This window comes from Manacus vitellinus, unplaced genomic scaffold (genome assembly GCF_001715985.3).
Source record: "Manacus vitellinus isolate BGI_N305 unplaced genomic scaffold, ASM171598v3 scaffold_27_pilon, whole genome shotgun sequence".
NCBI classification, from domain to species: domain Eukaryota; kingdom Metazoa; phylum Chordata; class Aves; order Passeriformes; family Pipridae; genus Manacus; species Manacus vitellinus.
Genome location: NW_021940039.1, coordinates 7,153,813 through 7,174,345, shown reverse-complemented (window position 1 = coordinate 7,174,345; position 20,533 = coordinate 7,153,813). Strand labels below are relative to the sequence as shown.

The 20,533-nt window shown below is 45.3% G+C and overlaps 1 protein-coding gene across 1 annotated transcript in view; it reads right to left on the bottom strand.

Moving 5' to 3' along the window:
- Nucleotides 1-20,533, bottom strand: part of BRINP1 (BMP/retinoic acid inducible neural specific 1) — a 60,682-nt gene that overhangs the window by 14,560 nt on the left and 25,589 nt on the right. The window contains exons 2-4 of the mRNA XM_029960510.1: nt 12,171-12,361; nt 6,598-6,767; nt 5,193-5,298 (exon numbers count right to left, since the gene is read on the bottom strand). Of these exons, the coding sequence (XP_029816370.1) occupies nt 5,193-5,298; nt 6,598-6,767; nt 12,171-12,361 (467 nt within the window). The remainder of the gene's footprint in view (nt 1-5,192; nt 5,299-6,597; nt 6,768-12,170; nt 12,362-20,533) is intronic.

The window sequence follows — 20,533 nt, the reverse complement described above, 5'->3', positions numbered from 1 at the left end:
TGGAAGTGTTCAAAGCCAGGCTGGACAGAGCTTGGAGTAACCTGGGCTAGTGGAAGGTGTCCCTGCCCACGGCAGGGGGAGTTGGAATGAGAAGATCTTTAAGGTCCCTTCCAACCCAGGCCATTCTATGATTCTATGAATTATCTGAAGCAAACACCACAGAGGGATGGTCCCTTGTCAAACCTTCATACTGACATTAGAGATGGTCCCACCTGCCAGGATCCAAAACTTTCCTTCAGGATGGAAGGAATGTGCAGTGCTGTTGGAGAACTGATCCACACAAGGGGCTTGGAGAGCCTGAAGGCTGCTGCACTCACTGAGCTTTCAATCTCACAGGAGAGTGGGGCTGGACTTCTTGATGTGCACTGACTCTTTACTCATGGTTCAAGTCCCATGAATACATTTTTCCACTCTGCTTCCCAGAGGAGCAACCTGCTCTGGCCTCACCATTTGAATATGACCAAATGACCTCAGGCTCTTCACTTCACATATTTTCTCTTTGAATTTTAACTTGGATAACATCATGACAAGCTGTTTGGTCCCAGCTAGAAATGATCCTGGTTTTGGAGATTTTTTCTTTCTTTTTTTTTTTTTTTTTTTTTTTTTTTTTTTTTTTTTTTTTTTGGAGGGAATAAGGTTGGAAAAAGCAACTAAAATTTCAGGGAAAGCATTTCCCATTGCAAGGAACATCCACTGTACATCTCAGCACATGCAGAAACATGAATACCCTGTAATCTCCAAAACACAACGTGGTCCCATCCTACACTGCAGTGCCTCATGTGGATGCTTGCTTTTTGCCTATAAAACTTGTGGCTTCTAAAAAAAAATAACATTTCCAGAATAACCTCCTCTTGTAAGAAATAATCTCGTGTTTAAGAGGTAATCAGAGCCCTGTACACTTAGCACTGGTTCAACAAAGCACTTATATAAATGCTTAACTTAATCAGGGAAGCAGTTTTGCTGGAATCCACCATTACCTGGAGCTTTAACACACAGCACATACTCAGATATGTTCTTACAAAAGTGACACACAAATCCAGCTACTCATTGGAACATGAGTGTGCATAGTCCAAACACAAAACCCTGACTTTAAAACTGCAAACATGCAGTAAGGATTCCATGTGACTCAGATCTTCCAGGCCAGGAATTTCCTTGTGGAAGAAATCAGTGTCAGGAAATACAGCTGTGCTTGCTTTTCCATGTATATTTTTATATATATACACATAAATATTCACACATTTCTCATCATATCCAGACAAGGGCAGATTCATATCAATATTTTTGGTTTAGTGTGGAGCATCCTAGTGACTAGATCTTAGCAAGATATTTTACAAGCACTGTGCCAGCAGCATCTCCCTCAGTCCTGGCACCCTCATAGTTTGTATATATTTCCCTACCGTGCCCAGTGACTAAATATTGCTGAAATTTAGTGGATTTGGTTGTCAGTAAAACACAGGCAGGATTAATCTTTTCAGATCACTGCTGTGGATGTTTCAGTTGCCACCTGTGAAGCAGGAAAGCTGCAGTCCCAAGGACTACGACAGCACACCAGCCCCACAGAGCAGCTTGCAGCTGGCCATGGTAGCTGGGAAAGCCCTCTGACAGCCATGACCTTAATAAACCACCCCAGAAATGCTGTTTTGTTCTCCAAGAAATGTCTTTGAATGTTGCAAACGTTAAAAAAAACCAAATTACATTCAGTCATAGAATCATAGAATCAGCCGGGTTGGAAAAGACCTCCGAGATCATCAAGTCCAAAATTAATCTTTCAGCTTTGCCTGCTCTTAAAGCAACCTCATATCAGCAGCCAAACAGGGGGTCAACCTGGCCTCAAAGACTGAGATACTGGACCATTTCCATGGGGAGAATCCCTCAATCCAAGCCAGGGGACACAAGGAATGGGCTCATCCCCAGCAGAGGCTCTGGAGCTGAAAACAGATGCAAAGGGAGGTTTGCTGGTGGTCAGTGTTAGGCAGAATATCTTAGTTTTGAAGATATTGTTCAGGAGGAATTCTGCAACTCTATAATGCAAAAAGTTCCTCCTTTAAAATTAAGAGCAGCACAGATTTGGTATAGGTTTGTCTTGGATAACTACAGGCAGAATATGAAGTGTCTGACAAGGGAACATGTCCTTAATTCACCTAGAAAAACTATTAAAGAGAGATGTTTGCCTTTAGACTGTATATAAAAGGCTTCCTGCATTAAAAGAGGTAAATTTCCCCAGCTCTAAATTAGAGCTATTTGAAACATTTTCCACAGAAGAGTTCTCTGTTGAAAATGCAGTTTCATTGAAGCATTTTGTGAGAGCATGTTGACTCCAAAAGCACTTTTGACTTTCTAAATGTATTTTTTTCATACTTCCTCATCTTGCTTCACTGCAAAGCTGAAATGTTTGTCATTACTGCTCTGCCCATCTTGGCAAAAGCTCTAATAGTAACTGTAATGTAAATACTAATATTATATTACCATATATATTATAAATATATATAATATATCTCTATGTATATTTTTATATATGTATAATATATATGGTATTTATACATATATTGTAATATAATATTAAATATGGTAATATGTTTAATATTGTATAGTTATTGTACATAACATTATATATTATGCGTGGTATTATATTACCATATTTGATGTAAGAAACTACCTAATATGCAATATTTCCTGCTTAATGTTGCAAAGTTTAGAATAGCACAGAAGGATTTTTACCTCATTGAAACAGTGCTATGCTCCAATATTAACATAGACTGTCAGTAACAGTATTGATATAACAGGGGATGTCTCTGGAATTTTAGTTTCCTCAGACTTTTGAAAATATTCCTTTTTCCCCCTCAAATTTTCTAATTTCAGCCTTGGACACTTGTCCTGGGATCACAAATTCCCATTTCCCACCAGCCTGCTGTAGAGCTGCTGGAATCCTCCCCTCCCATGCTCTGGTGGTCTCCTTTTCCAGGCAGCTTGTGGATCATCCATACTGGAGGTGGAGGCAGCTGAAGGGATGGTTTCCTGCTGGTGGCAGGGAGAGGAGGATACAAAGTGTGAACAACTGGAGTCCCCTGTGAGATCCTGGCCCAAAACAGGATTCCCCAGTGCTTTGTTGGGAGGCTGCATCACCACACAGCCCTCCTCACACACAGGACAGGGATCCTGCTCCAGGGAGGGATAGGAAAAAGTGAAACCTTGTGTGATCTGTGATCAATATCGTATATATACACCCCAGTGCATGTACAAACACTCTGGGTTCACATGGATACTGGTTTACAAATTAGGGATTATTTCTGTCCCAGTAACCACAGGTGCAGAACCAAACACCCTGCACTCTCCTCCCCTGGAAACTCCAGGCTGGCTCACCCTCCCAAACCCTTTGTGCAGGCATGAAGGTAACTGAGCTTTGGTTCATAAAATTGTGGAATCATTTGGGTTGGAAAAGACCTCCAAGCTCATCAAGTCCAACCTTTGACCCATCACCACCTTGTCACCCAGAGCAGAGCTCTGAGTGCCACGTCCCGGCCGTTGCATCCCCTGAAGGGCAGGGCTTTGACACCACGACTCTCAGGGCTGGGCGGCAGCAAGTTCAGGAGCAGAAACTCTCCCTGTCATGGAGAAGCTGCTCTTTTATTGAGCCAGGCTCAGAGCTGAGTGACAGCAAGGCAGGAACATGGATTTCTGTCAGCAGCTCATGCTCGGCTGCTAATCAGATCAGAGGGGACTCAGTCACGATCCATTACCTGCTGCAGCCCTGTGACTAATTCCTAATGAGCCTTCTCAGAGCAGAGGAAGGATCCTGGGTAATTATCCCAAGAACCACACTCCAGATCAGGTGGAAAGCTCAGGTGTAGCTTTAAAGGTCACTTTGTCCTATTAGGAAGAGCTCCTGCCTCCCTTCCCTCGCTCTGTCCCTTGGCTTGGCTCTGGGCTCTCTCTGCACTGGGTTATGCTGTGAAGCTCCAAAAAACCCACATCTGCTTGACCCCCCAATGTCCTCTGCCTGCTCCCATCAGAAATTACAGCCTCATCCACCTTACATCCTCTCTCTCTCCTAATTTTTCCCTCTTCCTCCACCTCCTTCCCCCTCCCTTGGTTTATGTCCTCTCCTGTAGGATCAGATAGCCAATAGAGGTCTATTGATTTACCTGCTTCTCTGCCTATAACCCGAGCTGCCTGCTGATTTAGCTGTTTACCCAGTTATCTGATGTGTCATCCTTGGGTTTTCATTACCAGCAGCCACCATCAGAGTACACAAACCCTCTCAAATTGCTTATTGTTAATTAGGTAAGAACCAGAACTCAGTGGTTTGGATAATCACTGGAAGAGAGAAAACAACCTGCCTATTATTTTTAAAGGCAAATAATAACAACAATAATAATATATCCACAACATTACTTTGTAAATGAAACCCAGTTTCTGTGAAACCAAAGATTAAAACAGCACTTGCCAAATTATACTCAAAGCGGAAGATGTAATGTAGCCCATTCATCTGAAAAATTAAAATTTGTGCAAGTACAAGGATTCCAGAAATAAAACCATCTGGGCAAGTGAGCAATTAAATCCAACATTTCCTTATTTTGTCAAAAATTTGGGAATAACCTTCATAAATTACACGCCCAGTGAATTTCCTCCTTCTACTGAAGTTGACTTCTTGCTAACCAGCATGTATTTATTTATTAATTCAGTCATGACCTCTATCTGTTGACTTTTGGACTAGCTCCCCAGCTGGGACTGAAGCCATGGCTTCTAGCATCCAAATAAAACCTCAGTGACTTTTCCCAAAGATTATAGTCATTAGAAAGTCCCAAAAGCTGATCTGCAAAGCTCTTACACAAATCAGCAATTTGGGAGGGACAAAGAGACACGATGCTCCTTCAATATTGATGGAAAAGGTCACTTTTTCTTTTTTATATTAGTGTATGTATAATACACAGAAGTTCATCAAAATTCAATGGCAGGGGCACCCGGATACTTCACTGGGGTCCCTTTAGCTCAGTTCTTGGCAAACTCTGGCTCTGCTCTGCTGAGCATCCTGTGAAGCCTCCAGAAGCCACTAATCCTGCTGCAGGGAACTTACAGCCAAGGCAGAATCACAGCAGAGAAGGGGAAAAGGCTGGGAAGAAGGGCACCCCTGCCTCATTTCAGCCCCCCACTCCATACCCCTTGTTGCCACATCCCTCATTCCTGAGCCCTACCTTGCAGGTGGAGTTTGCTCTCAGTGCTTTGCAGAAGGACAGAACTCACAGAGTCCAGATTGTCGTAGCTGTTACAGCCCAGGGGGCCGGTCCGAGTTTCTGTTACCTACGGAGGATGCAGAAAAGAGAGAGTGTTCCCTTTGACTGCAGCACCACACCTTCCCCAGGCTTCTTCAGACCTTGGAGTACAAAGGGTCCTTGTCACCAGCTGATATAACCCAAAACACATCTTTCCTAATTGGGGAAAAATGCCCCACCCTGGACAGACACAGCTGATGTTTGGTGCACTCCCAGGCTGGAGAAGCAGAATGAAATGTGCCTGCTCTCTTTATGGTGCTGCTCGTTACTCTGGGCTTGGCAAAGGGATCCTGCAGATTGATGCTTCTCATAGAGGATCTCCACTGGAGAACATCAGAAGCCAGTAGAGGAATTATTCCCTGGCTTCTCTTATTGGAAAGCAAGAAACAGAGATGGATTGCCAGCCCCCAGTGGCGCCTGGTGCTCCCATATGTGAGCACCATCCTTGTGCTCAGGAGAGATGGAGGCACAGATGACCTGCGGTGCTGTTGCTGTTGGTTTCCAGCCATGGAGGAGAGCTGCCCTTCCGGAATTCACCACGGGTGATTATCTGCTGTCACTGTTTCAATATCTCAATACAATTTCCCATCCAGAAGGGAACAGGCTCAGCCATGAGACACCACAGAACAATAACGAGAGCTGAAACCTTTCAGAAATGGCTAACAATGACGACTCCATCCACATCACCTTCCCTGGAGTGAACTCTGCAACAATAAAATCCCTGCCCAGTGTAGGATGATTGCTTTCAGAGAAGGCAGCCTTTGTCTGCAGAGCCATTTTCCCTATTTTGTATTCTCTGAGCAGCTTCCCTTCCTTCCTGCTGCAACCCCCAAGCTGTCTCAGTCCGCTTCATTCCAGATGCCTCAGTAATGCCACACAGAGTTTTTTGCCTTTCCTTGTAGTAAATTTGGCTGAGAGATGTTTAGCAGTCTTACACCCACAAGAGAAAAATACTTCTGGGTTGCACAGGGTTGTTCATTTCCCAGACCTGCCTTTCCCTTCCAACCTCCATCACTGATCTGGGTTCTCTGCTCCCTCTCTCCCTTCCAGAAGTCACTGTCACCTTTAGTGGAGTGATATATCCTACATACAGTGGAGTGGTTATATCCTACATAACCATCACACTGAGTGCCCACCTCTCTCTGGATGTTACTGGATATATTACTGGCCTTGGGGAAATCAAATCTTCAGTAAGGTCCATAAGAGAAAAATTTACCCTGGGAACAAAACAACTCATGATCAAAAAAGACATCGCATTGGGCTGGCAAATCCCTGCAGTGCCAGTGTGGGCACACAATATTTCTCTTCCTAAGGCAAGGCAGAGTACCTTGATTGCTCCGGTAGAGATCTGGATCTCATGGAGTCTCCTCATGGTGCCATCACGGTCCACAAAGTAGGAGGAGGCGAGCTGGTGCAAGGCTTCAACGCTCTGCGTGGCGTTCCCTGACTTCCTGTCGAGGCGGCTTTTGTCCATGTACATGGTCAAGGCCTCCTCTCCTGCAGCAGAAAGAAAAGCAGATTTCAGGCTGCCAGGCAGGGTCACTTCAACAGGAACAAAGGGTGTCATCTGTTGCACCTAAAGAAAGAAACGTCCGACACCAAAAACGCTCCTGAAGGAATCCGCCCTTCCTCACCAGCACCAGACCCCAGTGTGATATGTGTGAGCCTTCTCCATTCAGACAGAAAGCCCAGGTCCACCACACTGGCAGATCAGCTCCACTGAATTCAGTAGTCAACATTTTGGGCATTTATTAGCCAGCAGAGCATTACTGCAAGTGCTGGAGAGGTTTCAGACCATTTATCCCACTCGAGGAACATTTTCTCTGTGTGTGGTGCCTCTAGAACGATGCTCCTGACAGGGGAAGATGACACTTTTATACAAGTCTCTGTCTGAGCTGATTTTTAGAAGGAATAAATGATGATTGGAAATAAGAGGTAGTTGTGTAGGTGGGTACAGAGGACAAACAAATGCTAGTTGTGCCTCTTCAGCTTCCAGAGATGACGCAAAAAGGTAAAAGAAAGGGAATGAGTGAAGGGGAGCAATCAGAAGAAAGAGCAAACAAGAAACTTAATTTAAACTAACCACACTTCCTGCTTTCTTTCCCCGAGTCTCATTCAGGGAATTTAAGCAGAGAGTGAAAAATAGTGTACAAGGTGAGGGACAACAGATGATTTTGTGTCAGTAACCACAGGGAATCTGGGAGTGAAGCAGTTAAGAACTGATAAACATCAGCAGAAACCTGAATGTAACAAAATACATCTGGAAAGTATATAAAGCTGAGGAGTAATATTTACCCAAAAGTTCAATTTGTGCTGGATGAGCCAGATAAAAATCCAGTTCATTCTTAACATAAGGCTGGCACTAAAAGAGGACCAAAAAAGGTGAAATGCCATCATCCTGCACCCTTGACATGTGAAGCTCTGATTTTAATAAATGCAGAGGCAACTATGGTAGGAATGTGCCATTTCTACATAACTCTGTTAATGAGAAGAGTGGTACCTGTTCTGATTTGATAGATGAACCACTGATGAATCCACTGCCTCTAGCAATGATAGTATGGTAAAAAAAAAAAAATGTATGACCATTTCTAAGGCCAAGAAATAGTTTGTTCTTCATCATCTTTGCATAATTTTTTTAAGAGAACAAGGATTTACTTTTCTTTAAAATTCTTATTAGTTGAAATTGTTTGATTCTTCCAAATTATTTCTTTAATTGCATACATAAAAAAAAAATAACCCCACTAAGCCCTCCCCCTCGCTTTCCCTGGAAATTGTCCAGCTTTTATCTGGAAGCCAAATGCCTGAAAACAAACCAAAAATATTCTGGCTGAAAATCAAAATATTTTCGTCAGATTTCAGTTTTTTCAAGCAATAGCTATGTTGAGGATTCAGCCTTTGGCTTTGAGAGGAAAAATGGACACTTTTTTGGTGGAAAGAAGATACTTTTCATTGAAAGAATTGATCAGTTGTAATCTTCTAATTGGCTTCACAGCAGCTAAGTGGAGAAGTTTAGCACATAAAACTTTGCCTTTAATATTTTGTTAAGAATAACAGACTGTCCTTTGAGCATGATCAAAGCTGTGGTGGTGACAATATCATCATTGTTGCTGCTCACAAAAAACACTTTCCCCAGAAAACGACCAGCTTTGACTTCCTTTACCACCATCAACATTATTATGTGTCGAGCACGTGAGGAGACCTTGGCAGGGATCAAGGCTCTGCCACATCAGGCTCCATCCACACAAACAGAAAGATAGTCCATGTTCCAGAGAATTTAAACCCCTGTATCTGATGAGGCACAACAGGTGAAGGCAGCAAAGCCACACTGGGATCAGTGTGAGGAACAGCCCTCACTGCACCCCAGGTGCCTGATGCCATCAAGGCATTCTCAGGTTTCATCTCTTGGGTGAGTTTCTCAAGGGGATTTGAGGTTTTGTTTGGTCAGTTTTCAGGAGTAACCCCTTTGCCACCAAAAGGACACTGCATGGCAGTTGGACAAAGGGCTGGATCAGTGTGAAAGTGTATTTTGAGCTAAAAGTTTTGTATCTCTCATGTAACAAGCGTTTAACTGCATGGAGATGCAGCAAAGAGAAATGAGGCTGTGACAGGAGAAGGAAGGCCTGGGATAATTGTCCCCTTAGCTCTGATTCCCAGAGGAACTTGATGGATCCAGCCACCAACTCTTCATTGATTCTGCCAGTAATTGTAAAAAACAGCTTTTTCTGGAAAAAAAGTATGCCTTTATTACTAGCCAAGGCACAAATACCAGGATTTTTTTATTCCAGTCTAGTCCATTTTCAGTAGAGGAATGCTGAGGCCAGAGGGCAGGCAGGAAGCCTGGGTTGGATCACACCAGGCAGTAGCAGTAGTGCCACATCACCAGGAGAGCCACCATTTGGTCCCTGGACGACACAAATCAAGCCCTGAGAAACTCAACAGAGAACAGGATCCTGTGCTCTAGGGCAGTGGGGATCAGCGATTTCCCCCAAAAAGCTGTCATTTTTTCCCTCCCTGAGGAAGAAAACAGGAAAGTAAAGCCCATGAGCCATGGTGCTCTTCCTGAGGGATGAGTACAGCCCCTGGGAGTGAAGGGTGCTGAGCAGAAACACTGCTGCTGGAAGCCTATTCCATGTGGCTGGAAAAGTGCAGCCCTGGAAAAGCACAGCATGCCCAGGGAGGGGGCACATGGGAAAGCAACTCTTCGATCAAGAGAGGTTAACAGACTTTTCCTGCATTATTAAGTCTTAATTTCTCTTTTATTAAGCAGGTGCTGTGTTCAAAGTTGTTTTTCCTTTAGGGCTTTCCCTGCAAATTGGCTCTGTGTGCTCCATCCCAGAGCAGGGGCGCCCTCAAAGTGACCCTTTCACCAGTCCTGTCGTCAGAACTAAACTGGAGCAGGGCTGGGTTTTTCCTGGGCTCTGGGGGGATGCTCGGTAGGTCGAAAGGCAGCAGAGCAGTTCCTCGTGTGGCCGCGTGTGAAAAGAGCTGCTGTGCTCAGGTGGGCTGGGCTGAGCCTCACCCCCCTCCTGGGGGCCCTGCGACAGCTGGCGTTTGAAAGGCAAACAATTTCCTGTGTGTTTGTCACTCGTTTGCAACATAATAAGACATCAGGAGGAGTTAGAAACAACTGTAACCCAGGGCAGAACGCATGCAACTTTTCCGAGGTCTTGGGAGAGCAAGTGTGCCAGGACATGCCTGGTTTTATATCCCAGTGGTCTTGTTTAGCCCACAGACTGTGATCAGAGTGTGTCCTCTGTGCATAATGCACGCCCAGCTTCATCTGCATCTACCCTGGGACTGCCATTGCCAGAATAAATCTTTCTTTTCTCCCCTGCCATTGCTCACCACGCTCTGGGCTGGTGGAGCATTTAGCTCTCCCCTCCAACACCAGTTCTCCTTACCAGTCTCTGCATATTTAAGATAGCTGTGTTGTAAAATCAGGAGGAGAAACAAGCCCCTGTGAATAATTTACGACCTCACCCAGGCAAAATTAAAAATATATTTTACCATCAAAGGTCTTTGTTATTTCAAATTTCCTCAGATGTGAGTGGCAGGAAGAAAGAGGCACGTCGATGGAAAGAACAGTAAACCCAGAAAAAAAATCTCTCACTTTACTTGGCTGTCTTGGGCTCTGTAAAACATGGTCCTGGAAAGTGATTTCCTCAATAAAAAGCAGTTTATCTTTACGCAGACTTCATTAAGGCCTGATGCAGGCAGTCACTTGTACTCTTCAGTGCTTGGAAACCTGCTTCCTCCCACATTTCTTGCTGATGGAATGGACTGTTTGAGTGCCTGGACTGGAAGAGCAGCCCGAGGATCTTTGAAGGACGTTGCCACACCAGAGGCCATTTGACTTCAGTGGAACTGAGCCAATTTACCTACCACCTAATTTGTGCATGAATCATATGCACACATCTAATCTCATCTCTGTCTCATCCCAGTGTCTGCAGAGTGCTTTGGGAACAGACAGATGGCCAGAAATTCCTCAAAGTTCACCACGAGCTTCACAGTGTGGCAAGGCTGGAGGTGAGGTACATTAGAAAAAGCAACAAAACACACTCTGTGCTAAAATTAAGAGCCTTTACCACTGCAGAATGCTGCTTAGAGAGAGTTGCTCTCAGAAGAGAGGCATTTAAATGAAAGAAAGGCACAACCCAAGAGGGTAAAGGAATAGTAAAAATAATACAGGAGAGGAAAAAAAAAATCAGCAGCAAATATCAATAGGAGCTGCTGATTTTCAGCCCTCCCGTGTTCAATACTCATCACTCAGAATGTTTATGCAGCAGCCCCTGCTCAGGGGTTCATGGCCCTACAGTGCTCTCTCTGACGTCATCACTGACATATTCTGTGTGCACACACAGACCTCTCTGCAGCCCTTCCCTATACATTTTGAATTTTACTTAACTGCTGCTTTTTCAAAAGCCTACTCCATGTTACTTGTGCATCCAGCACGGGCCTTCTCAGCCATCTCTTCCTCTCTGCCCATGCTCCCTGCCCAGCTCCTTGACCTCCCTTTTCCTGGAGCTCTTTAAAATTCCTCCAGTTCCAGCAAGAAAGGATGTTTTTCCCCTTGTGTTCGGTTTCAGTCTGTGAAAAAGAGGGATTGACACACTCTATTGTCAAAGTAAGGACAGTGGCACAGGGCTGACAGCCAGGCTCCTGGGCTGAGTGGCACGTGTTTCTCCTGGCACACACGGGCACACACACGCTGCTGTCAGAGGGGCACAGGTACACACACAGCACAGCTGCTGAACTCACTTCCTGTGCTCTGGGGACTTTCACAGTGTCTGACAATGAGCTGCAGCCTGGCCCTGTGCCCCCAGGCAGCTCCCACACGTCATGGCCGTGGGTTTGGAATTGCAGAGTGGTTCAGGTTGGAAGGGACCACAGTGGGGGTCATCTGGTCCAACCTCCATCCCAAGCAGGATCAACCCAGAGCACATGGCACAGGGTTGTGTCCAGGTGGTTCTGGAGTGTCTCCAGTGAGGAAGACTCCACACCCTCTCTGGGCAGCCTGTCCAGTGCTGGGTCACTGCACAGCAAAGAAGTTCTTCCTCATGTTCACGTGGAACTTCCTGGGCATTGCTGGGCACCCCTGAGCAGAGCCTGGTCCATCCTCTGCCCCCTCCCTGCAGACACTGACACACATGGATGGGCTCTCCTCTCAGTGTCTCTTCTCAAGGCTGAACAGGCCCAGCTTCCTCAGTCTTTCCTCATAAGAGAGATGTTCCAGCCCCTTCATCATCTTCGCAGCCTCTGCTGGACTTGTTCCAGGAGCTCCGAGTCCCTCTTTCACTGGGGGGCCCAAAACTGGACACATTTGTGGGGCTGTCCAGTGCCTTCCCCACCCCACCACCACCCCAACTCCCCCCTCAGAACACAGCCCAGGTTGCCACCTACCTCCCAGGGTGGCAGAGATGAGGATGTGGGTGCCGTACTTTTTGATGATGGTATCGATGAACTGCTGCGTGGTGGGTCTCCTGCCCAGGAGGCGGATGCTCCTCTGGAACTCAGGCATGAGGGGCAGTGGGTTGTGGAGCAGGTCCCTCCTCTCGATGGCTGTGTTCCTCACCTTCCAACGGGCAAACTCCCTGGGTGACAACACAGGAACACAGCAGGGGTGAGGATTCCAGTCTGGGGGGGCAGGGAAAGCCACCCAGGGCAGGGAAGGAGGGTGGAGAAGGGGAAAATCCTGTTGGACACCCCTACATGGGTACACACACGTGAGGCCACAAGGTTAGGCAGGGTAAAAGGAGGAGGAGAAGAGGAAAAGTGAGATATTACTGCACAATAACAACACACTTGGAGGATCAGGGCATGGGCTGATGAGGAGGTGGTCTTGGAGTCTCCAGAGATGTCTGGAAGAGAGCTGGATTTCCCTACAACAAAAGCAGGCAGGTCCTTTCACCATTACACACTTTGGGGTCTTACTCTTCTCCATAAAGCAGCAAATTCTGGTCTCTGTCAGCAGAAGAGCTGGTCAGTTAGAGCACAGATCTTGCCCAGTCTGATCATTGTTATATCCCTGTTGCCCACAAGCCTTCCTTTTGCAAAGCAGAGCTGAAGGAAACACATTTTTTCCAAACATCTTAATCTTTCAGCACCAGGAGAACAGCAAAAGATCATTTTGAAAACCAATTTTTGAGATAAACCACGTAAAAAAAGGATCGATGCAGATATAAGCAGAGGCCAGGATGAAAGTGGAGGTTTTGTTTGTTTGTCTTAAAAAAAACCAAAAACCAACCCAACCAAATAAAGTGATTCTCAAATCCATGCTTTCAAACTGAGAGCAACTGGGGGGAAAAAAATATAAAGTTAATGTTTGCAAAAGCAGTTCTTTATTGCAGGTATCCATTTTGAAATGACACAGAGGGAAATGCCTGGAGAAAAGCTTGCACACCTGCAATCTAAAAATCAGGCCTCTGAAACACATCACCAGCTGAGCACCTGAAAAATGAGAAACCTATTAATGTCCTTCAAAAAATATTGAGCAAGGCCTTCTTAAAAGCAAAGGATATTTTTCATACCTACTCTCCTACAATGCACCTGCTCTATCTTCAGCTACCTCCCAGATCATCAACTCACAAGCTTCTCTGTCACTTTTCATTCACTTAGCCCTGTAGCTTGGGTTTAAGACAAAAATTTTATTTAAGGGTGTTGTGGTTTAACCCCAGCTGACAACTCAGCCCCACACCTGTGCTTGGTCACTGCCCCATGCTGGGATGGGGGAAAGGCTGGAAAGATAAAAGTGGGAGAACTTGTGGGTTGAGATAAAAGCAGGTTAACAGGTTAAGGAAAAGGTGTACAGACAAGCAAAGTGAAAGAAGGAATTCATTCCCTACTTCCCATCACAGGCAGGTGTTCAGCCATGCCCAGGACAGCAGGGCTCCATCACGGCGACTGGGGAAGACAAACACCATCACTCTGCACATCTTCCCTTCCTCTTTCTTCCCCAGGTCTATGTGCTGAGCATGAGGCCACATGATCTGGGACATCCCTGGGGTCGGATGTCCCATCTGTGTCCCCCCTGGAGCTCCTTGTGCATCCCAGCCTGTTCACTGGTGGGGTGGGATGAGGGGCAGAAAATCCCTGCACTGCTCAGCCATAGCTCAAACATCCCAGTGTGATCAGCACTGTTTCCAACACAAATCCAAAACACAGCCCCACACCAGCTACTATGGACAAAATTTAACTTTCTCCCAGTGCCACAGAAGAAATTTGATTAACTGTGTTTTCTGTGAATGGCCTTGTTTAGCATTAGTGGCTCAGCATTAGCAGCTAAAGCCTTCCCCTGACCAAGAGTAAACTTCTTTGGGAAAATTAATGCTGCTAACAAGGAACTAGCTGAATTTAGCTGATAGGAGTGGAATGAAGATAATTCCAAGGAGACGATTCCAAGAGAATGAAGTAACTTCAGAAGAAGGCCAGCCCAGTGTCAGTGAAAAACCATCAGAAATCAAGAACCACTGACCAGAATTAAGTGACTGGACTTGTGGTCAGACTTGAGGATTGGGTGATGGTGATACAGGTATGAATTGGGGAGGGGTCCCTCTCTGGAGGGACTGAGCTCCAGCTTTAATCTAAGAACTAATAAAAGACTAATTAGAAACCTTCAGTCAGACTTGACATTCCCAGCAGGATCCTGGGCTCGAAATATTGCTTTTTTTATGCAATAATCCATAACATCCAGTCAAAACCAGCACAACAGTAGTGACAACACCTGGCACTGACACAGCACTTCCTATCAGTGTGTGTCAACCTGCATGACAGTCCCACTTGGCTGGCAGAGCACCCCACATGCAGGCAGATTTCAGAGGCTTAGTTGCAAAGCCAGGATCACAAAGCAGATCTTTTTTTGCCCAGGTTGATTCTACAGCCAGTCCACCCTATGTGTGTGAGGTTATTTGACTTAAGGCAATTATACATGTATTTATTTTGATTGAGCCCCACCACAACACCCCATGCTGCCTAACAGTAGTTGTATCCATTAAAACAGCAAAGTGCCAGCTATTTACTTCAAAATACTCCTTACACCTGAGATAATGTCCCCTCTGCAGCTCCCGGGCTTCCACAAGCCAAGTCAAAATGCCAAAACAAAGCACACCTCTTACTACATGATTAGTCATTAGTGTCAGACCTTGAAATCCACAGAAACATCCACCTTTCCTAGAAAAACCTCTGTCAAAAGGCCAAAAAAACCCCAAACTCAACCCAAAATAAACCTGTTAACTAGGGTATTAATACCAGGAGTGACAGAACCAGGCCATTGTCTCCAAAGAGATCTGCAGATAACAAATATACAACAAATGCCTGTATATTCCCTGTATGGAGAAGAGTGTTTTCCCTGCTGTCCCAGAACTGTGTAAAAGTCCAGTGCTTGCAGGTCTCACAGTTGATTTTAATAATAGATAAAACCTTAAATATAAAGACAAATAGTTTCTCTCTGTCACTACAGAGAGGTTGCTCTCTTCATTCCAGACCAGAGTTGCAGTCCCAGAGCTCACTCCACAAGGAAATCCCCTTTGAAGAAGGAATGGTCCCTCCAGCAGTTGCACTGCACGGGAAGAGGCAGAGCTGGATACTAAAAGACAGCCAAAGTTTTACAGTAAACAGAGATGCCCATGTTCCCATCATAAAGATCATAACCAGGGAGCAGAGGAAAAATGCCATCTGTGCTTCCTCTTTAAAGAGAGGATTATTGCTTCCTGTAAAACTCAAGCACATGTTTGCTCTCAGATTTCTGCTTCCTGCAGCATCAATAAAGTCAGGAGGGACCAGAGAACTCCAGAGCCAGCAAGGGCTGGGTAAATGTTTTCAGAAGGGGCTGGATAAATGCTTCATGTTCCTCAATAAAGTACAGAGAGCTTGGTTTTGTTGCTTTGGAGTAGATAATTTAACAGCAAAAATCACAGAAGTTGAAACAGGCAACTGGTCGGATTCTTCTTCAGGGAACCTGTGGCTGCCCCATCCCTGGAAGTGTCCAAGGCCAGGTTGGACAGGGCTTGGAGCAACCTGGGCTGGTGAAAGGTGTTCTGCCCATGGCAGGGGATGGAACAAGATGAGCTTTAGGGTTCCTCCCAAGCCAAATCATTCTAGGATTCTATGATATATCAACCCCCAAATCCTAGGAGTGTCTCCATCACTGTGTGGAGCCAGACTGTGCAAACTGGGACCGTGGACTGGAAAGCAATGGGCAACAAAGGTGGGGGAAGGTAGGAAAGGAGAATGAAAATTTGGCAGACAACATGTCCAGAGGGAAAGTGGGTTCATTTTTTACATCAGGTCCAACATCACCTCGTGACACCACAGACAGGAGGCAAAAACAAGAGTTTAAAAGAAATCACTGTCACATCTTCAACCTTTCCTGCTGCCAGGGGGTAACTCCAGTTTCCATTCCTGCAGCTGGTGAGCCCTGAGGAGAATCCACATCTAGAGCAGGATGGGGAGGGAGACTTTTCCCACTCAGTTCTCATTCATGCCATCCCTCCCCTGGGCTTCCTGCTCCCAGGGCACAGCAGTGAGGTGAAAGCCCAGTTCTATTTTACTCTCCCTATGCTTGGGATGTGTGGCTTTCCCAGCTGATGAGAAAAGCTGAACAAATATGTTATGATGAATAATTTATGCAACTAACTTAGATGTTTATCTTCTGCTCATAGAATATCCATGAACCAGTTGCAATTCCCTCTAATTTATGCGTTATTTGAACTTATTTAGTGAGATTTTTCAAGCTTTTTTTATAGGTTCTGCATAGTATTTGGCTGTTTTCTTTTTCCATAGGCTGTTGATTTGTGGGGATTGGAATCACAGGAGGGTGAAGTTTGGAAGGAACCACCAGTGGGGTCATCTGATCCAGCCTCAATGGTCTAGCAAATGATATGGTCTTGTTAAGCTTCCTGTCTAATGTCCAATAATATATTTTAAACGTGGCTCCCTCATTTCCAATATTTTACATGGAAAGCAACCCTCTAATTCCAGCAATTTTCCATGCAACCTATAGAACTCTGCTGCAAGATGCACCTGAGGCCAAGGTTATGGTACAATTTTGGAAAATAGACTTAACATTAATGGATATGGCTAGTGAAATAACTTAGAATTATTGAGGTCATTAAAAAAAAGTGTTATTTGCAGGGAACAGTATAGATCTGGCCTTAGGGAATGTTCCAGCCTGAAACTCCTGAAGTCTGTGAAGAAACACCTCCAAGACCAGGGTTTTTATTAGCTTTCAGCATTAGATTTAATTGCATTTTCTGGAGAAGCAGCTGCTATTGGCCAAAACTGAATTCATGGCACTGGGTTAGGTTTGTCACCACTGAATCTTTCAATCTGCTTTCCACCAAGGCCTTGGAATCATGGATGTGTTGAAGAGGGCAGTGAAACCTTTCCTCACAGAAACCATTCTGGGATGGCACTTCACTGGCCATTGGTTCTCAGACCCATCAGTGCCACAGCCTGGGACACAGGGGAGAGGTCTCTGCAGGTCTCAAAGCACTTTATAAAACAGAAATATTGCCCTGTTCCTCACTCAGTTTCCAGGTGAAGAGGATGCAAAGACTTGTCCAGGATTACAGTGGCACCCCCTGGTCCAGCTGGGATTAGTGCAGAGCCCTCTGACCCTCAGGGGAATCCCAGGCCAGGACCTGAACTTCTGCCAGCAGGGAAGCTTTTAATGGCTTTGGAAAGACAATAAACCTCTTAGCAAGGAGGAGGAAGAGTCTGAATCCCTGATGCAGAGATGGGATAAGGAAAAACTATGACCTAATGTCTGAGTTGTGGGGGAGAGGCACTTGTTGGTGCTCTAATGTCTCAGACAGCCCAAGATAAGGTGGGGGGTACCCAGGAAATTCCTGACAGGCCTCTAATCCCTGGAGAAAGCACTGAGGAGCTTCCTTCTAATGGCTGGAAAGGGTAGGAGGTGCTCATATCTAGAGGGGGAAGGGAGGTGAGAGGGAAGAGGGATGAAGAACTGAGTATTCCAGGGGACAGGCTTTATTTGAATAAGGCTGTGTCTGAGAAAATCCTTGCCTTTTCAGAGCTTGCATTAATGAGTTTGCCAACAAGGCCAGCATGTCAGAGGCAGAAGGAGCCACCAGGAATGTCTCAGTGCTCATTAGCATTATGACCCCTCCAGGGAAACAGAGAAACAGGGAAAAAATTACTGAATAGAAAGGAAAAGTCAAAAGCCTGGAATGGGTACCTCACCCAGACCCCTCACTGCAGCAGCAGAAAGGACAGGAGAATCCAAGAGCATGAGCATCTCTGCCCAGGGAGAGGAGTCAGAGAGAGAGGCCATCAGAGCAAATTAAATTCCCATCTTCAAATAGCCAAGACAACCAAAGCATGGAAGTGAAGAAAGAAGTTCAGTACAGACCTCAGGGGCCGGTGCTTGGAACAAAAAAGAAATTAAATGCCTTAAACAATGATGGAGAAAGGGTCAGTTTGAAAATGGGGAAAAAAAAATCCAGCAGAGGAGGAAGACACTGAACAAAGGCTGTGTCATCCTAACTAGAACAGCCTGACCCCTCCTGCTGCTGCATGGCTGGATTGCCTGCAGGGCAGCCAGTGCTTCCCACTCAGTGCACACTCAGCAACCAGGACCAGCCCCACTGCTCCCTGGGAACCAGGCAAGGAGAAGGCACCAGCTTCTTTCTGCTCAGTGGTTCTTTAATCTTTTTTTACAAATCTTACCTCCAAAGTCATGAGCTCCTCCCAAAGGTGAGGAGCCTTTCCAAAGGCAACACCCCCTCCAGTAACAGCAAGTCACAAACACTGCATCATGTCCTCTGCTTGGCACATCACACTGATAATTGGCCCTGATGTCATCAGGATTCCCTGATGTCAGAGGCAGAGGGTCCCCAGAGCCTTCATGCTTCCCTGGATTTTGGTGTTCCACAGCAGCACCTGCCCAGACATGTCTCTGCCCTCTGATTTCCTCCAAGCACCTCACAGTCACTAAGACAGACATTTTAGGACCCCTCTATGCACACTGCAGACAAGTGTTATCAGCTGTCAGAACCAAAACAGAAGATTTTAAACCTTATCTGGGTAGAAAACAAGTTTTATGATAGCATAAGTCCTCCAGAATCCTCCCAGATGTTCCTACAACAGAGCTGTTGGTTTGGGGGGGTTTGCTTTGTTTTGCCTTTCCTTTTCTCAGCCAATTTGTCCCAGTCATGGGCTGCACAAAGTGCTGGTTATCTCCAGTCCTCAGGGTGAGGGCTCTTCCAGGCTCCTGTGAGCCCTGGACTGTGCAAACAATGCCATGGGATATGGAATGAAGATGACAACAGCACTATAATGCTTATCTTGTACTGCCAGATCAGGCTTAATGTGAGCCTGTGCAGGGTATCTGTGATTACAGTGGGGTCAGTGATGTTTTATTTCTAGTCTGTGCCCTCAAAATGCCAGACAGCCCCAGGCTGAGCAGTGCAATATCCCTTCAGCAGTTCCCTCTGCAGCTTGGCCTCTTCCCTATCTGGGCCAGCGTGAAGAAGTCAGCCTTCAAAGCTGAGCTTTTCAAAGGCCCTGCAAGAATTAGTTTCCTGTGAGGGTTTGGCACTCATCCCCCCTAATCTATTTAAGAAAACTCCAGTCTGTAGATTCAAACTAGTTCCAAATTAGACAGAAGCTGAAACTCTGCCATAAAAGAGAATGGGAAAAAAAATAAAAAAAATCTAAAAATCTAATTCCAGAGAAGTATGAAAAAGAAATCACTTAAGCTGAAAGTCTGACAGCATTTTGCATAACAACCAGGCAAGCAGACAGGCTCACTTATGACAGCTGGCAGGTGAATGAGATAAATAAATTGACTATTGATCTATTGATAAATGCTGTGCTGGCTGCTGCAGGTTTATCCCCAAGAGGGCATTTGCCTGGATAGGAGTAAAGCAAGGAGAGGACAATCAGTGTTGGATCATTCAGCAGAAGTTAAACAATGCTGTTGGACTCCCTACTTCTCCACCTGTCTCCAAAGGACAATGGAAGAATCTTCTGTTGCTTTTCCCCTTATCCATCCTTTGGCCACGTGCTTGGTGTTGGTTGAGGGGTCTAAAACCTCAACTACTCCACCTTTTCAGGGCAATCAATTCAGCCTGTTGGACTTTCCTGTTACAGAGTTTCGTTTTCAACTCTAATATTTGTCTTTAAAACATTAAATATTTCCAGGGCTGAAAACTGAGGGTTTTTTTGTAAAAAGAGAGGGAGGTAAACAATAAGTCCAGAATGATACAAAGCCTGCAAGAATCAAAAAGAAAGAAAATTACTTCAAAGTTAAATGGATTTCATGTGACCTTGAAAGTAAACAGGTTGTTCAAGAACTGAATTAAAATCCAATCAGACAAACATGACTCTGAGTCTTGTGTTCTCTCTTAGGACAGGACTATATTTGGGTCTCTTAGGAAGCAACATGTGACTGTTGGGTGCAGAAAAGTTTGATTTGTTTAAAAAAAAAAAAAAGCTGGAATAAATTTATTACTAAAGATTGAAAGCAGAGTGATTCAGCAGATGTAAGAACAAGATAAAAAATAGGCCATTCAATTTGATCACTATTAATTTTGCTTATTGTTAAATTTGATCATGGCCAGGATGTGGTTATGGTTCCTACCTCTGCCATCACATCTAAGCAGAGCTGCCATTGCAATCAAAAAACAGGGCAGAGCAGGTCACTGCCCTTTCCCCTGACTGGGGTCACCTCCAAGTGACGTGTTTGTGCATCCTCAGGTAACACACAGTGACTTCTGAACTCCTTCAGCACAAACCCACCAGCT